The sequence below is a fragment of the Rutilus rutilus genome (genome assembly GCF_951802725.1).
Source record: "Rutilus rutilus genome assembly, chromosome: 10".
Classification (NCBI taxonomy): Eukaryota; Metazoa; Chordata; class Actinopteri; order Cypriniformes; family Leuciscidae; genus Rutilus; species Rutilus rutilus.
In genome coordinates, this window is record NC_140215.1 from 25768793 (window position 1) to 25788273 (window position 19481).

A 19481-nucleotide genomic window follows, 5' to 3' on the forward strand; every position below is an offset into this window, starting at 1 on the left:
GGACATGGCTCCGTGCGTTCGCCGGCTTCTTTGAAAACAAATGCACATGACAGGAGGGTGAAGATGGGAGGGGGGGGGGGGGCGAGTCGCCAACGAGTTTTGACGGCAGTGTTGTCAAATATCTATTCTGAAGCTGTAGGGGGAGCTCTATAGAGAAACCCACGAGAAAACAGCGAAGAAATTGCCAAAACTGCATAGCTCTGCTTTAAGTCCTCCCTGTGGGTATGCGCTGTGTCACATATTCCATCTGGGATATGTTACCCAGTGTACCTTGGTATTCTTGCTTTAGCCTGGCCCTTCACTCGTGCTAGTCTCACGACAAGGAGCGCAGGACACTGGAAGACAGCCGCATTGGCGAGATTAGATTGGGACCCCCATTCGTAAGTCTCTGATGTGACTCGTAGTGACTGACTGAAAGGGAACGTTTCGGTTACGTATGTAACCCTCGTTCCCTGAAGGAGGGAACTGAGATGTTACATCCCCATGCCACTGCCGCTGTACCGCTGAAACGGCCGGGGTGCACAGTCCCGGCTCCTCAGCAGGTAACAATGCAAGATTGCACTCGCGGCTCCTTTTATACACACACGGTGGGCGGATTTCACGATGCAAATTCTGCAGACCCATGGTATTTTCATACCATTGGCTCGTTTTCTAATAACTCGAAGGTGATAGGGCTCTCTAGCGAAAACCCCATTCGTCAGTCTCTGACGTAACGACTCCCTTCAGGGAACGAGGGTTAAGTTTTTATTGCTAACCTAAAATTAGCTGGCTAGCTGCTAAAGAACTACTCTATTGATGTCCTACTATGTGATGAGGCCAAACTGTACACTTACTTAAAGTTGTAATAGAATAAAAAAAGAACTTCATGCGATTAATAATACAATCTAATATAATCTTTCATAATCAAATGTCCTGTATTTGGTTGAGGAGAAGGGGCTAACATCCCTTAAATTTGTTTTTGCAGGGATTTTGAGATTATTGTAAATTAGAGATTAAAATGACTTAACCATTCTGAAAGTAATTTTCCATTGAGAATTACAGAACATGTACAGAAATAAAGGAGAAATCGATTTGCATCAGTTCTACAAAAAGTGTAGAAAATGCTTCACGCAATTAATGTGTGGGGATAAAGCTAAATGTGCCAAAATAATGATGTAAAAAAAATGACACATATCAACTATGTATGTCCCCCGTAAAGAAAAAAATTAATAAAAATGCTGAAAGTAAATGGCAAATCTTGCAAGTATGTAACATTCTGTAAAATGTTTTTATCCAGCGTTAATGGCAATAAAAATTAACAATTTCCAATAATTAATTCACATGTGCAAAATGGCATCAAAACAAATTATGAGGAGAATTTCAATTTTTTTTAAACAACTCCCTACACTCCCACGTTATCTATCCACATATTACTAATTTATATGCAATTATCTATCAATCTGGACGACACACCATTGTCAAAATGATCCGCGAAAACGAAATAAAAACTTTATTCTGCTGCCAGGCCATTAGATGGCGATGAAACACTATAGACTGCATCACATCTTCAGAGATTCGCGTTTTTGTTGTTTACACAGAGACCATATTCAAAAACGTTGTGTTTTCAGGCACCCAAAACTCCGTTGTCGTGTAAATGAACGGCCAAAACGCCTTTTTACGTATATTTGGTTGAAAACTGTGTCATGTAAACAGCCCCACAATTCCCCTTCAAGCTTATCTGCAGCTCTAATGTCCTGCTACACCAGAGATCTGTTGTTCTGACTTCTAGTTCTAACCTTGGACTGGCATCGGGCAGACATTTTAATTGGAATAAATTACATAAATTACATTTTGATCAATAAACTTTTACAATTGTGTTGTACCCTCATCTTCGTCTTGTGCCTTCAACTACCACCACACCGTTACAATATGCCAATTAAGTAATCTATATAAGTAATACAAATTCTTTTGTGTAACATAAAATAAGATATTTTGAGAAATGTTTTATTTGTTTGTTCATAGACAAGTGGTCATCTAAACTGTTCGGTGACCAGAATTCTTCAAAACATCTTATTTTGTGTTCATACAGGTTTGGAACTAGATAAGGATGAGTTCATTTTGGGTGAATCATCTCTTTAAGGTCATCTAAAGGTTTTAAACGGCTCTTCTGATTGAATTAGGTTTCTGGAGCTGCAACGTCTGCCTTGTCATGACCATCAGGTCCACTCATTTGACAAGCCCTGGCTTCACAGCTGCTTGCCATACCAGAGGATAAACATGCACTCGGCCATTCTCTGCTATCTGTATCTCCGTAAACTTTACAGATGAATGCATTGAAATCATTCCGTTATCTGAAATTTATCTTGAAAAATTTGTGCCTGTGTGTTTCCTCTTGTATCATTGTCTAAAATGCTAGGATTAAAGAAAAAACTAAAAAAACAATCAAAATCAAATCCAGAATTGAATAGCCTGTGTCACAGACTTTATTATTTGCTCCTGTCATTATCAGACACACATGTTGTTCTCTCTTGGGGATTAATGGAAATTGAGGCTGAAAACAAATGGGTTTTGATAACAATTACACAAGAAAGAAGGTGGCAAAGAGAGAGACAGAGATTGAATTCAAACAGAGCAGTAAGAAATTTCTTACAGTATGCAAAAAATAAATAAATAAATCATGAAAGATCATTGTCGTTATATATTATTTCAGCCTGATCTCATGAAATGGGTCTCTACTGCACGCATTGTATTTGTCGTCCAATTTCTACGTGAAAATTTGGTTTTACGTGCATATGATGCGTAGTTATGCACTTTATGGTGTGTAATACGTAAGTACCCCACACCACTAATCCTACCCAAGGGGTTTACAGTGGGTATCATATGCATGTAAAAACAAATTTTTGTGTTTAAATTGCATGATAAATTCAATGTGTGCTATAGAGACGCATTTCATGAGAATGGGTTGGTTATTTTGCTATTCCAGTTTTATTTTTTCCTGTCTTTAGCATAGATTCACAACAGGCAATTTTAGCTGCATGTTAGATTGCACAGTTTTAACACTGAGATACAGAAAAAGATACTAGATGTAATAAAAAATTCAGCTCTCACAATGCATTAGTTTTCCCTCAGGCCTGCACAAATAAATTTGATTGTTGCTCAGTATTCCAGTGATAGCTATAAGAGCTTTTGGATACATTAATTCACTGAGACATTTTTGCCAGTGATGTGCGTGCTTTTGTCCCATTTTTACTCTATTGTAAACATTATTTCTCAGCAAGCAATTTTGCATTTAAAAGCCGACTAAAAGCTGTCCAACTACAGCCCTGACGTCTAGGCTAAATGAAGGCAAAACTTGGTGTTTCAGTGAAAATTTTATAGACGTCTACCCTTTCAAAAAATAAGTTTATTCAAGTGTTCTATTAGTATACTTCTTTTAAACTAAAAATAGGACAGTATATTTTCAGTCTACATTTTACTTCTCAGAAATATACTTTATGTACTTCTCAGAAATATACTTAAAATTACACTTAAGTGTACTTGACTTATATTGAGAGAAAAGTCTATTCAAAGTATACTTGGCTAGTAGTTGAGTTAACTCTTTTGATCGAGTAGCCTATTAAATATACTTTTTTTTTTACATAGTTTTTCATATACAGTCTTATGAAACTTACATTGTTTGAAAATATTGATTAGAATATTGATATAAAACAGATATGTTTCTAATTATGTGTATCTGAATTTTTGTGTAGGCTAGTCCACTGGTAGTGCACATAGGAGTAGAATTTACTATGATTCTATTTTACTCTTTCCCCACCATTGACTGAATTTTCCAGTCATCCACTCTTATACGGTAGGGGGCGCTATGACACATCTTCTAGTACAGAATCTGTGGATCAAAACACAGGAGAAGAAGAAGCTGAACCAAGTGATAGAAGATTGCTCACACAAATGTAAAATAAAGTGATCAAACATTAAACAGCATGTAAATCAAAACTGGTTAATGTTACCAAATGAAATGTTGAACCCATAAAGAGAAAACGACAGTGAAGCTTTGGGGGTGTTGGACTCGATCTTCTCCATCTGTGTTTTTATCATCGTTCTGAATCTGATCAAGGCGTAGTCTTTGACAAAAATGTGATTTTCTCAACTTTTTCGTTTAAAATGTTGCCTTTCTTTATGAAACTTACCAATATTCAATTGTTGAAAAAAGGATGCATGAAGCTAATAAAATGTTTTTAAAATTAACATACAGTTAAAGGTGTTTTTCAAGTATACTAAATAATATCTACATTTGAACATAGTGGTATACTGCAAGTGCAAAAATAATAAATAGTAAACTATAAGTATGTTATGTTCACTTAAAGAAAGCTTACAAGTATACTTGCAGTATATACTAAACTAGTAGTTTACTGAGATTACACTTAAGTGTGTACTTTCATAAACTAAAACATTTACTTATTGTATTAAAATAGTAAACTAGTATACTTATAATACTTAGTATTACTAGTAGTATAGTATACTTACAAGTTCACTTGTAGTACAGATGCATTACAAATGAGAAACCTAGTTGTAGACTTAAAGTTTACTACTGTTACACTTATAGTACACTTAAATGTATACTTTTATATACTAAAAGTGGGCCAATTTAGTGCCAAGCAGTATTGAAATAGTACACTTACAAGTTTACTATAAGTACACATTGATATTAGTATACTTAATACATAAAGTATACTTAAAAATATACTTGAACATTACTTAAGTATCCTTAATAAAATGAACTTGAAGTATACTTCTTTTTCGTAAGGGTAACCATAGTGCAAGAATAGACGCACAGGCTACGCATAGAACATGTCATAGAAATGAAACCAAACACCTTGTAATCACTGTTGACTTTGCTTACATGATGGAATATCATACATTTCACAAGTTATTTTGGCAAAAATGACATGAAACCAAATTCAAGGTTATTTTGACTAGAAGTGGGTTACTCATAGCCGGACTATATCGGGTCTATAGTTAACCTAGACGGTGAAATGACGGCTATTGCTTGCTGGGTTAAAAGCCTCATATTTCTAATATTTCTCACAGCTGAACTGTATTCGTGAGTATTCTGAGTATTTTGTTTCAACTGTAAACAGTGTGTTATGGGTTATTTTTTTCAGTATTATTTTACTATTTTTTTATTTTAGTCTAAATCTACATCTAAATTTACAATTAACACTTAAAACTGTTATGTGACTTGATGTTTCCCAAGATTTAAAAGAGCACTGATTTACAAGCGATGCAACCCATGTTACATGTAATGGCATTTCTGTCTTCTATTGTAAATAGGAGAAAGAGAAAGCTAATTTTATTGGTATGAAAAATACAATCAGCCACCTGGAGCTCTGTGTTTATTGATTCCATTACAGTTCATAACAAAAGAATATGTTATTTTTGTCCAATGCTTCCAATTTCATCACAAGCAAACAGAGCTACAATTATATTGATCCAATTTTATTGTTATTAAGAAATACATAAAGCAGTGAATGAAAAGTGTTTCTGTTTCTGTATCTAATCCACTTCATGTGACAATGTACACAAAGAAAAAACTTCACTCCAATGAGATTTCATTTTGTGTGGGGCTCCCCACCATGAACATTTCAAATGAAATTTGAAACTTTTTAGTTGAAGGGGATGTTTTTCTTTGATTCTGAAGCCTTTCCACCATGGAGTTTCCTCAGTTTCATGTTTGAAGAGTGTTTCATAGCTGAAGTAGCTTAATATAAAAGCAAGTCATCCATATATTCCTGAGGTTGGCTAAATCCCTCCTGGTGTGATAGCTTCTAGCTAAATGTTTGACATGCAGTGGCAGTACAGGCTCACATAGAAACACATGACAACAAGGTTGTAGGGTCACTTTCACACAACCAATCAGTAATCTTCTTTCTCTTTGAGACAGACATTGCAGATAGTAGCGATAGTGAGGTCAGATGTTGATTCAGTAAACACCGTTTCACCAGACTGACTGATTTACACTAACGAGAGGGAAATCAATTCATTAAAGGAACACGCCACCATTTTTTGAAATAGGGGTTATTCACGGTCTCCCCTACATTTAGATAGGTGGGCAAATGCATTTTTGTCTGTGCATGCATGGTCTTAGTCTGGCAGCGCCGCCGCTAGCTTAGCTTAGCATAATGAATGGAATCCTTTGTTGCCGGATAGCAAGCCGTGAGTAAAAGTGATACAAAAAATGACAAAAAACGAATTACTTCTTGTGGCTTGCGTATTCACAACGAGTACAAGTAGCAATGCAGATTAAGACTAGGCGATTTCCTAGGCAGATATTGACTTGGGACTATATTGAGGGGGAAGCACAGTCAAAGCACTGCTACTTGGGTGCAGAGATATATCATATCTGATATCTCTGCGCCCAAGTAGTGCTTTGCCTGTGCTTTGAAAGGAGGATGATGGAAGTTCAGAAATGAAACTTGTTTCTGCGTTTTAGGACTCCTGCTCTATAGAGCCCAGACCTTAAATCAGGTAAAATTCTGGTTAAGTGAGACTACTGTATGTTACTGGTTGCCTTTTAGCACTATGTCTGGTTATTTCTCTTTATACACTATCTATCTGCACTAGCCTGAAGCTGACCTGGAGTCACCATGCCAGACTAAAATAATGTCTCCAAGGTCTCTCTTATGAGCACATCTGATATATTTTCTTCTTAGTTTCACATGACATAACTGAACAAATATTGTTCCATATGAACCGCCTGTTTAAATGTTCATTTTGCAATTTTTAATTAATATAAATTACATTGAATGTCCAAAGGTTAGTGTTAACTGTTAATAATGGTTACAGAAATTCCTTGAAGAATAAGCAAACATCGATTATATATCCTTATCAGACACGGCCAGGGTCTGTTCATTGTGTTGCTGATAGTGTAGTCATTAACTCTTATCACAGTGAAGAACGTGTAGAACAATTTAAATAACAGTACATGAGAGGAGAAAAACAAACTTTCACCACAGGAATACTGCTGTAATAATATACTTTATTGTTAAAGGAAGATTCCAGGTTAAATGCAACTTGCTATTGATTACAACAGAAACTCATTTTGATTCATCCTTCAATGTGTTAAAACATACAGTACACATTTTTTTTATTATACTTAAAATGAAAACATAAAAACAGAAAGACACTTAAAATGAAAGTTTATGGGGTGACCTTATAGAACCAGAATAATAATTAATAATATATAATTATCACACTGTTTTGAAGTTTAAGCTTAACACATGAACATCATTGGTCTTAGCATGAGACTGTAGGCTATGTATTTGGACAAATATTCAACCAGGCAAGATATTCAAAACTTGGAATATAGTGCACAATATAGGTTGTATGGACCGCTTTTATGATACCCGAATGCTTTTGGAATTACTTATTATGGAAGCTTGTTTCCACCACAGAATAAAACATTTTATAATTGTAATTTATAATTATTCTAATAATTGTGACTTTTTATCTCAAAATTGCGAGTTTACATCTAACAATTCTGACTTTATTTCTCAGAATTGCGTGATATAAACTCGCAATTTTGAGATAAAAAATCTTGTAAAGTCAGAATTGCATGATATTAAGTCGCAATTGCATGTCATAAAGTCAGAATTGCGAGATATAAACTCACAATTGCGAGGTATAAATAAACTCGCAATTCTGACTTTTTTTCTCACAATTGCGAGTTGATATCTCGTAATTCTGACATCTTTTCTCAGAATTGTAAGATACAAAGTCGCAATCCGGGTTATAAAGTCCAATTCTGAGGAAAAAATATTTATTTCTCACAACTGTTTTTTTCTTACAGTTTATATCTCACAATTCTGACTTTATAACTTGCAATTTTGACTATATCACACAATTCTGATGTAAACTCACATTTGTGAAAAAAAAAAAAAAGTTTGAATTGTGAAATAAAAAAGTCGCTATTACCTTTTAAATTTTTTATTCTTTGGCATAAACAAGCTTCCATAACTTATGAAATCAACAGTTCCATCAACAAAAAGCTAAGCAAATTGCATTTTTATAATTAATTTTCAAGCAGAAAATGTATTTGCATTTTTCTCACTTCCATGTTGTAACCACTGATCTATATATAGTCATTTTATATAGAGCAGTGGTTGTAACTTCAATTGTACAGTATAATGAAACAATATTAACAATAACATAAAACAATAATACCAATATTTACAATAATTAGACACCTCCAAAAGCAACAGGTATCTTACACTTGACTTACATATTCCTGCTTGTTGGAAGTTAGCAGAAGTGTTACATTCAGATATCAAATCATTCATTAAAAAACAAACAAACAAAAAAACCCTGCAAAACACCTCAGGCTAAATGGAATCCGTGTGCGGTTTATTAAAAACAAAGCAAGTTCAGGGTACAGACAGGTGAGGATCAAAATACCAGGGCAAACAATATCAGAGGCAGAGCAGTAAAGGTGGTCATAACAGGCAGAGGATCAGGGCAGGCAGCAAACAGCAGCAGCAATAGTCCAGGCAAACACATGTAGGCAGGCAGCAGAGATTTGTACAAAGGTAGTCCAAGACAGAGTCAAACATGGGCAGAACAACAGGGAAAATGGCAATCAAAAATGTAGCCGGGGCAAACAAGACTTCATAAAGAGTGACCATTCCAAGGGGAGTTATTCTCAAGTAAGCACTGTTTCTGAATGCACTGCAATAGCTTGATTGTAGTCTTTAGTTTTCTTCCGGGAACTTACACATCACGATATTACTCATTTAAACAATTCCCGCCCAAAATAAAAAGCCCAAAGGGGGTGAGGCCTGGCTGATGATAGTGTTGAAATTCGTGGTTATTGTAAGGGGCATGACATTTCCCAAACACCCTCGAAGCGGTTGACCAATGACAACACACTGATACAGCCGACCAATCAGAGCACACTGCACTTTTCAGAAGGGTGGGCTTCATAGAGACAGGAACCAGAGAATGTCTAATATGGCGAGAAGTTTCACTCTCACTACACTTCCGGCTTCTGAACTGGTTGCAGTTCCACTCTGATTCCATATGAGGGCGCTCACAGGACGAGTGCAGAATGAATGGAGGTCAATGGCGGTATACCCCTCAAAATCCACTTTTCTCAGGATATAATTTTTTGTCTAGTAATTTGAATGTTGTATTCGAAAGGAGATGCAAAGAAATTACACATTGCTGGGTGTTAGATTTTTTTAGAGTCATTTATTTGCTTTAAAAAAGTCTTTCAAAATGTCAATAACGTCAGAATGCTGACGTCATTAGCAGAATGCTAGCGTGTTATGGGCAACAACAACTCAACCTGTAAGAAATCAAAACGACATAAGTACTCGTTCATTCAACTTTCGACCTAAAACCCATGTTGAACTTGCAAAATCTACAATCACATCTGAGATTTCTCAACGGCAATCGGGTGAAAGAGACTAATTTAGCTGTCTAGCCCCATTGTTTCCATTCATTTTGCACTCATGGCGAGCGCCCCCAGTGGAACTCTGGTGGTACTACAACCAAAATTCGGTACAATAGGGCTTAATAGGGAGTGGACAGGCTCTCCGTAGACGGGCTCTGCAGGAACTAAACGGGATGTGTTTCCCAAAAACATTGTTAGCCAACTATGGTCGCAAGTTCAGTCGTTGTCAGCATAGTTCAACAAGTCGGTGTTTTTACAAAAACAAAGTTCTAACGAACTTTCGCAAACAGCATCGCAAAGTTGAGTGGTTGGAACGACAGATCTCGACCTGTGGTTAGAAGCATAATTTCTTGTTTGCATGGCATGTGGACTCAATAAATTCTTATCTTGAGCCAAATAAGAAAGCTGACATTCAGTACAATCTATATCTTTTATTTGGAATGCATACAAATGTCATTTACGTCTTTTAGTTTGTCAAGAGATTTAAAGCGTTGTTTTAGAAGAGTGTGCATGTGCGAACATGCTCTAGTACTTAAGAACGAGCCTATGATCTGGAAATAAAGCAAAATATCTGAGAAAAATGAGAAAAAATCCTCAGATGCCATGTCTATAATTTATAGCAAAACATCCAGCATTATATATATATATACTTTGTATATCTAAAGTTCCTTTAAAGGAACTAAGGTGAATGTGTTCTTTTCATCTGAGCAGTATCTCATGCAGCCTCAGTTCACAGCAGGGCTCTGCAGCAGGAGATACACACTGCGTCTGTAGGAAGCCAAACCTGACTGTGTTCCTAACACTGTATGTGTTCTTCCCCTACTCTGTTTTCTGTCTCTCACTATATAGCTGCTCCTCTGTTTCTCTCTCCCTATTGATTTCTACTTTTCCTCATATAAATAAAAAAAATCACCCAACTTGTCTTAATATTTTGACAAGCTTGCTGCTAAGTGGAAATTCTTCAAAAAATACAGTAATGTTATGTGAACATGCTTAAGATGAATTGCTGATTATATTCCTTATTTGTAAGTTATGGGTAAATTAATTCAGTACAGGTAGCAGAACAACACTTCTCATGTCTTGCTGATATTGAGGGACCTAAACTCATTAAGTCAGCTTCTCTAACATTTCATTGATTTCATGGCCATTACATTGTGTCAATGAGAGGCCATTTGTACAAGGTCTATGTACTTTTTGATCATTTAATTTCCTGTTTGGAATGGAATAACGAGAAATAAAAACCAGCTTGTTTATTCGTTTTTTTGTTTAGTTTAAAAAATGAAATTCTTTATTTTGGCTCGATTTTTGTTTTTTTCGTTTGTGGTTTACAAATCGGTTTATGGGTTCGATATTTCATTTGCACATGTGGACGGCGCTGAAACGCCCCTTTCATCTGATTGGTCAAAATGCTCCGCTTTCAGTACGAGCTTTTAATTCTGTCAGACAGAATAAGAGTCAATACTTGTGCAAATGAAATATTGAACCCATAAACTGATTTGTAAACCAGAAACGAAAAATGAAAAATCGAGCCAAAATCAAATTTTTCGTTTTTTAAAACTAAAAAAAAAAAAAAAAACGCATTAACGAGCTGGTTTTCATTTCTCGTTATTCCATTCCAAACAGAAAATGAAATGATCAAAAAGTACACGGACCGTACAAACACATGCATGCAATTTTTTCATTTTCCGGAAGACATTTTCTGGATCCCTGTGTCCATCAGTCGAGTGCTTATTGAGAGGTGGACTGAAGAGCTTCATACTGTGCTGCCTTGCTCACTGCTTTTTCATTATAGATAAGACTGAATGAGAGAAAGGACCAAGATCTCAGGGTGTGAAAGGGCATAACAATGAAAATGTACCATTTTCTAAGTGTGTGTGTTTTTTTTTTTTTTTTTTTTATAGAGTTTGACCACAACCTTGCATTGCTAACTCATTACTATGTCTTTATGAGGAAGAGTTTTTATTATGGTAATGAAGGACAGAACAATTGGAGTAGAGACACAGGACACGGTTTGTGACTAAACAACGGAATAATAAAGAATACACCAAAGAAAGTTTGTGTCTATGTGTGTGTGTACTGGAAAAGTCTGAGGGTGAAACAGCTGAAGGGGATTTTTGTTGTGGCAAAAGCCTTGAAGTGACAAATATGAAATGACAGTTCATGTCCCTATGTGGCTTTTTCAATGAAGACCTCTAAAAAAGCTTATTTTTTCAGAGATACACACAACCTTTTGGACTTGGCCTTTATTGGTGCTCTGGAGACAATAATAAACCAAATCAACCAAGACTTTTGAGAATCTACAGTGGCCCCAAAAGTCATTGCCTCCCCTGAGCCCATTGAGTTTAATGTGTGTGGTGGGTTTAGTGGGGGGTTATTGAGAATGAATGAGGGAAAGTCACGTGAGAGGAGGCAATGCCTCCATCACGCTATGATTGGATATGATTGGTTATGATTGGCTGTGATTTGTTCACGCAGTAAATCCCACCTCTTGTTTTAGTACGTGTTCCGCATCTGTGAACAAATGAATAAATGGAAGGAATAATTAAAAAGTAAGTAAACAACTCACCTACTTATATTTTTTTGTGAACGATCAGCTTGGTGCAATTAAAGGTACATATTCGTGCTTTTGATTGGTTGTTTTGGATTGGTTGGATAATCTAAAGCAAATAAAATTTAACATTTCTAAGTGTCCTGAAGGTTTTGGTTTATTTGCACACAGTTATGTGTGACCTGTTTTTAATTGCCTAAGCCATGACTGAATAAAGGCTTTTTATATATTTCCTTAAATTCTCGAGTGCCTTGGCTTGATGATTTTAGATTTTATGATATGTCAGTGCAAGTTGCTTTCAGTTAAAACAGCTCAAACATGCATTTTAGTCTGGGACTAGGCTTAAGCCTTGTCTGTGAAACCGTGAGTAAGAGTTTACAGGCGGTAGAAAATTAAAGGTGCAGTCTGTAAGAATGACAACTAGTGGTCGACATAGGTACTGCAGTCCAAATTCAAAATATCGGAGATCGTCGTTTCTCCCGCTACCTGCTTCTCAGACTGGACGGCGCTCACACAGGTTTCCAGTTTGAGCGCACGCAACAGGAACGAGCACAATGGACAATGTAAAATGGCAAATTGGCAATGTGCAGTATCCCAGACCAAAACAAAAACAAACATTTCAGCTTGGAAAAGCACATTTCAAAGGAAAATAACTGGCTGTAGAAGTGTTTTTCAGAGAAACTAGTATATGAACTTAGCATTTTTCCTCAGTATATGCAAAAATATTATGGTATTTTTATACTTTAGTAGAGTGAAAAAAGTTACATACAGCGCCTTTAAAGGTCACACTAAAGAGACCTGAAAAAAGACTCTAAAAACTCCAAAAGAAAGATGCCCAGGGTCTCTGCTCATCTGCGTGAACATGATAGTCCTGCTGCAGGGAGGCATGAGGACTGCAGATGTGACCGGTATGCTCGAAGATGCGTAAAGTCCCCCTGTAGTAAATAATGTTATCCCTTAAAACTCATCTTTGATCACCAAAATGACATATTTAAATGTTTTCTTCCTGTGAAAAAAAATGTGTCATGCCATAAAATAGCTTGAATGTAACTCTACACCCTAGCTTCATTTAGTATGCGGATCCATGAATATGCTAATTAGCCCCACCTCTACTCAGGCAGCTCACAGAATCACTCTGCCAACTTACTGAGGTAAACTATGCGCAATGGTATCGCTCTTTATACTGTCAGACACATAACAGTAATTAATATGATTAGCCTTTTTGCTTGTTATCAAACAGCTAATAATGTGTTGCTAATGTTACACAAGCTACGTTCCCTTTCAGACAAACATCAGAAACGGAATCATCAGATTTTTCATATCAACAAAAATAAATAAATACCGGGATAACCTGGCTTCTCTTGAGACTCCCCTGCTAGTTCGCTAGTATATGATATGCTAAAGCCTGCCAGCATGTTGACGTGATTGGGTTTAAGGTAGTCAGAAACACCAGCGATTTCGATAGCGTCTTTTTTTCACTGCAGTTTTAAAGAGAAAATACTCAGCAATGGAGTTGACTTAGGAATTTAAAACACCACATAGACATACAAACAACATTAAAAACTTGATTTTCACCACAGGGGGACTTTAAGACAATGCTACAAGGAGAGAGCTGATTGTTTTTGCTGTGCCAAACCACGTGTAACCATTATGTCCCACCAGACGTGTTTAAAAACTTGCAAATGCCTTGGTGGAAGAGTGGAGTAACACCTCACACCAATAACTGGCAAATATCTTGTGCAGTTCATGAGGATGAGATGCTCTGTGGCAACACCAGATAATGAATGCTTTTGATATTGACCCCCCTTTGTTCAGGGACTCATTATTCCATTTCTGCTCTTCAAATGTCTTTGAAATTTGTTCATTGTATGTCCCAGTTGATGAATATTTTTATGTTCACACAAATATTTACACATATTACACAGCAGAAGCAGTAAACAAAACATAAAATGGCATACATTAATAATAATAAAATAATGAATAAAATTATATCCACATAAATGACTAATGATTATAAAATTAATAAAAAAACTAAGAAAATAAAACAACAGATGTATGGTAGCTCTCTTAAAGTAACACACACACACACAGTGGGTCTCATTCATGAAACATTCGTAAATATACGAGTAAATATGTGAGTGATTTGCGCGTAAAGAGGCATTCCCAAAAATTCTTCTCCTGATTCACAAATACTTCGTAAACGTCAGATTTGATAGTGAAATGTGTGTGTGTGTTAATGAATTCCAATCAGTCGTAAATGGGACGCGCGTGCACGCTCATTCTCTCAATTACCATAAATCCCGCCCATTAAAACCGACTGACAACTATATGGACATCATATTATGACACCAAACGAAGGATTTCAACATGTCTTCTCAAAAGCGAATGAACAAGAGAAATTTCTCAGATGCAGAAATTGAAGTTTTATTATCAGAGGTTCATTCAAAACGCCACATTTTATTTTCAAGCATACATAGTGGTGTATCAGTCCTAAAAAAAAGAAGGATTTTTTAAGTAATAATGCTTTTACCTAAATGCTTTAGGTAAAAATGCTTGGCAGCATATTACAGATGCAGTTTATGGAGTTTCATCTGTTAATCGAACAGTCCCAGAAGTGAAAAGAAAATGGTTCGACATTAAGCTTGACTGCAACACTTGTGACTTGCGGACTTGTAAAAAAAAAGAAAAGAAAAATGAATAAACAGCTTGAATATAAAAAAATAAAAAAATAAAAACTTGCGGACTTGTGTTCCGTTTGCAGATGCTATTACTGGCTCTTGTAATAAAAGTAAAAAGAAAAAACGTATGTAATTACTATATATAATATTTTTCTAAATTGCTGTGTAAATATGTTTCTGATTAAGGTGAATTAAAATGCAGCCTTATTAATGAGCAAAACGTTCGGATGTTAAACGCACTATTTACGCGTGGCTGGGAGCAGGTGTAGATTTATTTCGTACCAACTAACATACGAACATTTTAATGAATCCGAAAATTTACGCCAAAACCACTTTACACACGATTTACACAAAAATTCGTTCTGCTCGTGTTTCATGAATGAGACCCAGTGAGAGGAGGTTTCTTTTTTTTTATTGTTTTATCATTACGTCCTCGGTGTGGAACAGACCTTTACTGTTTGTCCTCTTTCTCTCTCAGGTATCGTGTCTCTAATATCCTTGGTGGTTCTTTCTTACGACCGCTACAGCACATTGACGATGTACCATAAACGGGGTCCAGACTATCGCAAACCTCTTCTGGCAGTAGGGGGTTCTTGGCTGTACTCTTTGATCTGGACAGTGCCCCCTCTTCTGGGCTGGAGTAGTTACGGGCTGGAGGGAGCGGGAACCAGCTGTTCTGTATCATGGACCCAGCGCACGGCCCAGTCCCATGCCTACATCATCTGCCTGTTTATATTCTGCTTGGGTTTACCAGTGCTCATCATGGTCTACTGCTATGGAAGACTGCTCTATGCTGTCAAACAGGTAAACTGCGTTTCTGTGCTGCGTGTCAGAAAACGGCCTGGGATTAGAGGCAAAAAATTATTTTATGTTACTGAATTTGTAAAGGCTCTGACAGGATCTCAAGATGTTTGAAGATGCAGCCAATTTTCTGAATGCACACGGAATCATCCACATTCAGTCAAACCTACTGAAGTGCTAATTCAGAGGAAGGGGACTGTTTAATTGGTTGCTGGAAAAGAAAAATGGTTATCCAACTTTGTTAACGGTTCGATTAAACCCATGTTTTTTTTTGTTTTTTTTTTTTAATCATGAGCAGTAGAAGAAACCTGTCGGGACAAAAACCTAAACCCTTCAAGAGAACTTGCCAAGAGTGTGATTGTATATAATCTCAAACACTGAATTCATTTGCATTTTTAAGCAAACATAGTTGCTGCTCATGACAATCACGTATTTGTCCAATTTTGCAGCATGTTTTGGCCAAAAACAGCCCACTGGACAAGAAAGATCTGAATTAATTATTTCCCCAACAGCATTTAAAAAAAAGTTGCCAGCCACAGCCAGTGTTTTTGATCATTTCAGGGTTGCCAACTCTCACGCATCTGGCCTTTCTGTTGATGACTAGACCACAGCGTATTAATGACAGGAGAGGAGTTTAAGGCCCACAGCTGTAACATCTGCCTACAACGTTCTCACTGCAGTATTCTCTGATCGTTGATTCGCTGAAAACCTTGCATCTGATACGTCAGTTGCGTGTGAAAAGTTCAGAGAGAGTTCAGAGCATAGGTTCGGAGTCCGAGTCGGAGCCCACTGATGCGCGTTTGAAAGTTTGGATGACAATCAAGGTAAGCAGATAATAAAATGGTGTGCCTTTCACTGGAGACGTAGCCTTGCCCAATCAGTCTGTGTGCCGAGAGTAGACTTCAACTATAGTTGCGAACGTTGTCTGACGTGCGTTATGAGGGTTAGCTAATTGCTCAATAAAAATAGGCTTACGTTTTGGCAAATCGGGCAAGTGGCATTTTAAAATTCCCTAAATTATCAAAGGTTGCCCAGATTGTGTTGAGCCTGCCACACTCAAATGCGGATGCTGAGCGAACCTTATCAGTTATTGGCCTAAACAAGACTGACACCAGGAACAGACTGTCACTTGATGGCACCCTGTGAGTGATGGGAAGTTCGGATCATTTTACTGACTCGCTTGTTCGATCTCGTTCATTAAAATGAACAAATCTTTTTTCGAGTCATTTCGTTCATTTAAGGGGCTTTAAATGTTATACTTTTAACAGCCAAATTCCCCGAACACATCCAACCTACGCAGTCTTTATCATATTCTGTATTAAGAAATCATTATAATGCAGTCAAAAATAATTTACAGGGAACATAAATAATTACTTTACCTTCCGAGTCTTTCGTTCATTTGTCACGTGACAGACGCAATGAACGTTCATGAACGGATTGAACCCAGCTTCAGATACGAGCCTCCTGCAGATGTGGGTTCCCACTTGAATGTGGGTGCGTTTCATATAAAAAGCAACATTTTGAGCAAAAAGCTGAGAAACTTTTTGTCAAAGACTACATCTGGATCAGATTCAGAACGACGATCAAAACATAGATGGAGTAGATCGAGTCCATCAACACCCGCAAAGCTTCACAGTCCTATAGCTTGTCCTGGGTCGACATCTCATTCATAAGCTTCATGTTACATAAGCATATGATTACACATGATGTTGCTTATTTCTTTACCTTCTTCGCATGTGTTTTGATCTGGAGATTCTGTACTCTTTCAGAAGATGCGTAATAACGCTCCCCTACCGTATTACAATAAAAACATGGAAAGTTGGAAAATTCCATCAATGGCGGGGAAGCGTTATCTCATGACTTAAATTTCTGTCAGTGGCAGGGAAAGAGTTAATGTCATGGCAAAAAATAAGCGTTATCTCACAAATTACTTAAATTTCCGTCAATGGCGGGGAAAGAGTTAATGTCATGACAAAAATAAAAAATAAATTATTTTCTTACTGTATGTCTGGCCACCATCGCTTTTCATGATCATGAAAGCGATAAATAACATGCTTTCTTTTTTCTTGACATTCTTTTTTGTTAAATCTAGATATTAGTTTCAACTGAGAAGTAAAATATACACCTTGTCAGATGCCAACTCTGAATAGATTTATTCTCCCTCCTGAAAGCAATAAAAGAGAAATGAAAAGGGCTTTGAAAAGCTTACCTGTAACCTGATCAAATAAGCTTTATGTTGTCGTGGTGACCAGACATCCTGTACAGTAAGAACATAATCTTAAAAGAGTGCTATTCTGTCCTCAAGACAGTTTTCTTCATTTTAAACATGAATTTTTAAAATTATTTTCTTATACAGTTACAGCATGTTCTGCCCAAGTTGCTGGTTCCTTTAAAAAACGGTTAAGAGTGCATCAAATCTCATTTGTGTGTATAGCAGTGTGATTGGATTTGGATGGCGTATTATCAGGGCGTCCCAGTCACTGGAATGCAATTGGGTTCAGTTGGCTGCTGTGAGGAGGATACAATTTCACTCTGGCTTGAGAAGGACAGCTTTAATGTACAAGCCTGCATGTGTGACAGATCCTGATATATGCAGTTTATCATAAAATCTGATGTAATATTAATCAACACATTTTCTCACACTTACATCTGTGACTTGCTGGGTGAAAATCTGAAGCTGGCATATGATGCTTCATATATAATGTGAAGGGTCTATGTAATAAATTGGGTACCTTGACATGTTCAGACATTAATCCCATCTACTCACCATCAATCAGAGAAATTTAATTTACGCAGAGGGAGGACGGGTGCTTGGAACAAATAAATGAGCCTTTACTTCACTGAAGATCAAGGAGGAAGAGGAGTTTCTGTAAATGTCAATTATAGTGAGTGTAATTAGAAAGCCTTGCAAATTCATTAGTGACGTTTACATAGAGCCATTAAGAATTCAACTCTCAGCTCAGTTGGAATGAAAAGTCTTAACAAATATTATCTATCTAAGCTTGATCCAGAAGAAAATTTATGCTAGAGATCATTTCTTATGTGCTTAGCTAGCAACATGACAAGGAAGATTTCTTGGCATATTTTAGTTGCTGTTTGGATTTAAAAAGGCAAATACTTAACTCTTTCCCCGCCAGCTTAAAAAAAAATAAAATAATAATTCGTCACCCACTGCCAGCGTTTTTGATCATTTTCACAAAAGTCTCATGGCCCCCAGAATGTTTTGTTGTATGAATATCTGATTATTCAATATATCAAAAGAAAGAACAGACCATCTGCTTTAAAAAAAAAAAAAAAAAAAAAAAAAACTTTATTCAAGCTTCATGCATTCGTTTTTTTTTTTAAATCAACACTTAAATGTGGGTTTCATAAAAAAGCAACATTTTGAGCAAAAAGCTCAAATTATTATTATTTTTTTCTAAGACTATATCTGGATTGGATTCAGAACGATGATCAAAACATAGATGGACTCCATCAACACTCTTAATGTTTGCACAGTCCTGTAACTTATCCTGGGTCGACATTTCATATAATATGTATGAGGTTATTGGTTATAAATCAACCTCTCACTTTTGAACTGTACATGGCTCAAATTCTTAACCACTCCAGTGCTTTCTCTGTACTTTCCTTCAGTTGCGACTCTCTGTGGAACATGGCTAATCCATTCAGCCTCATTTCATTTCTGCACCTTCTCTCTTTTCTTTATTCTATCTTGGACAGCAGAGATCGATAACTGGTGAAGAGTTTAATGTCTCTTGGTAGAGAAGACAATCACATGGAACAAATAGACTGTCCCAGCTGCACAATTACACAAAGCAAGTGTGACTACAGTTGTTAATCAAGGGAGTTCTGTAGATGTGTAAGAACAAAAGAGAAAGTTTATAGCCCTATTTGACTGGTTAGCCTCTTTTTTCATTAATGGCTATTTAAGACACACAAGTCTTCAACATGAAACAGATTAAACTGTGAAATGCATATTATGCATTCAAACCATAAATTCGTTTTTTGTCATTGTGTTTCTGTGTGG

The 19481-nt window shown here is 36.5% G+C and overlaps 1 protein-coding gene across 1 annotated transcript in view; it reads left to right on the forward strand.

Moving 5' to 3' along the window:
- The window catches only part of tmtops2b (teleost multiple tissue opsin 2b), a 61834-nt gene that overhangs the window by 24692 nt on the left and 17661 nt on the right, over positions 1–19481 (forward strand). Inside the window, exon 2 of the mRNA XM_084421063.1 lies at positions 15132–15457. Within this exon, the coding sequence (XP_084277189.1) occupies positions 15132–15457 (326 nt within the window). The remainder of the gene's footprint in view (positions 1–15131; positions 15458–19481) is intronic.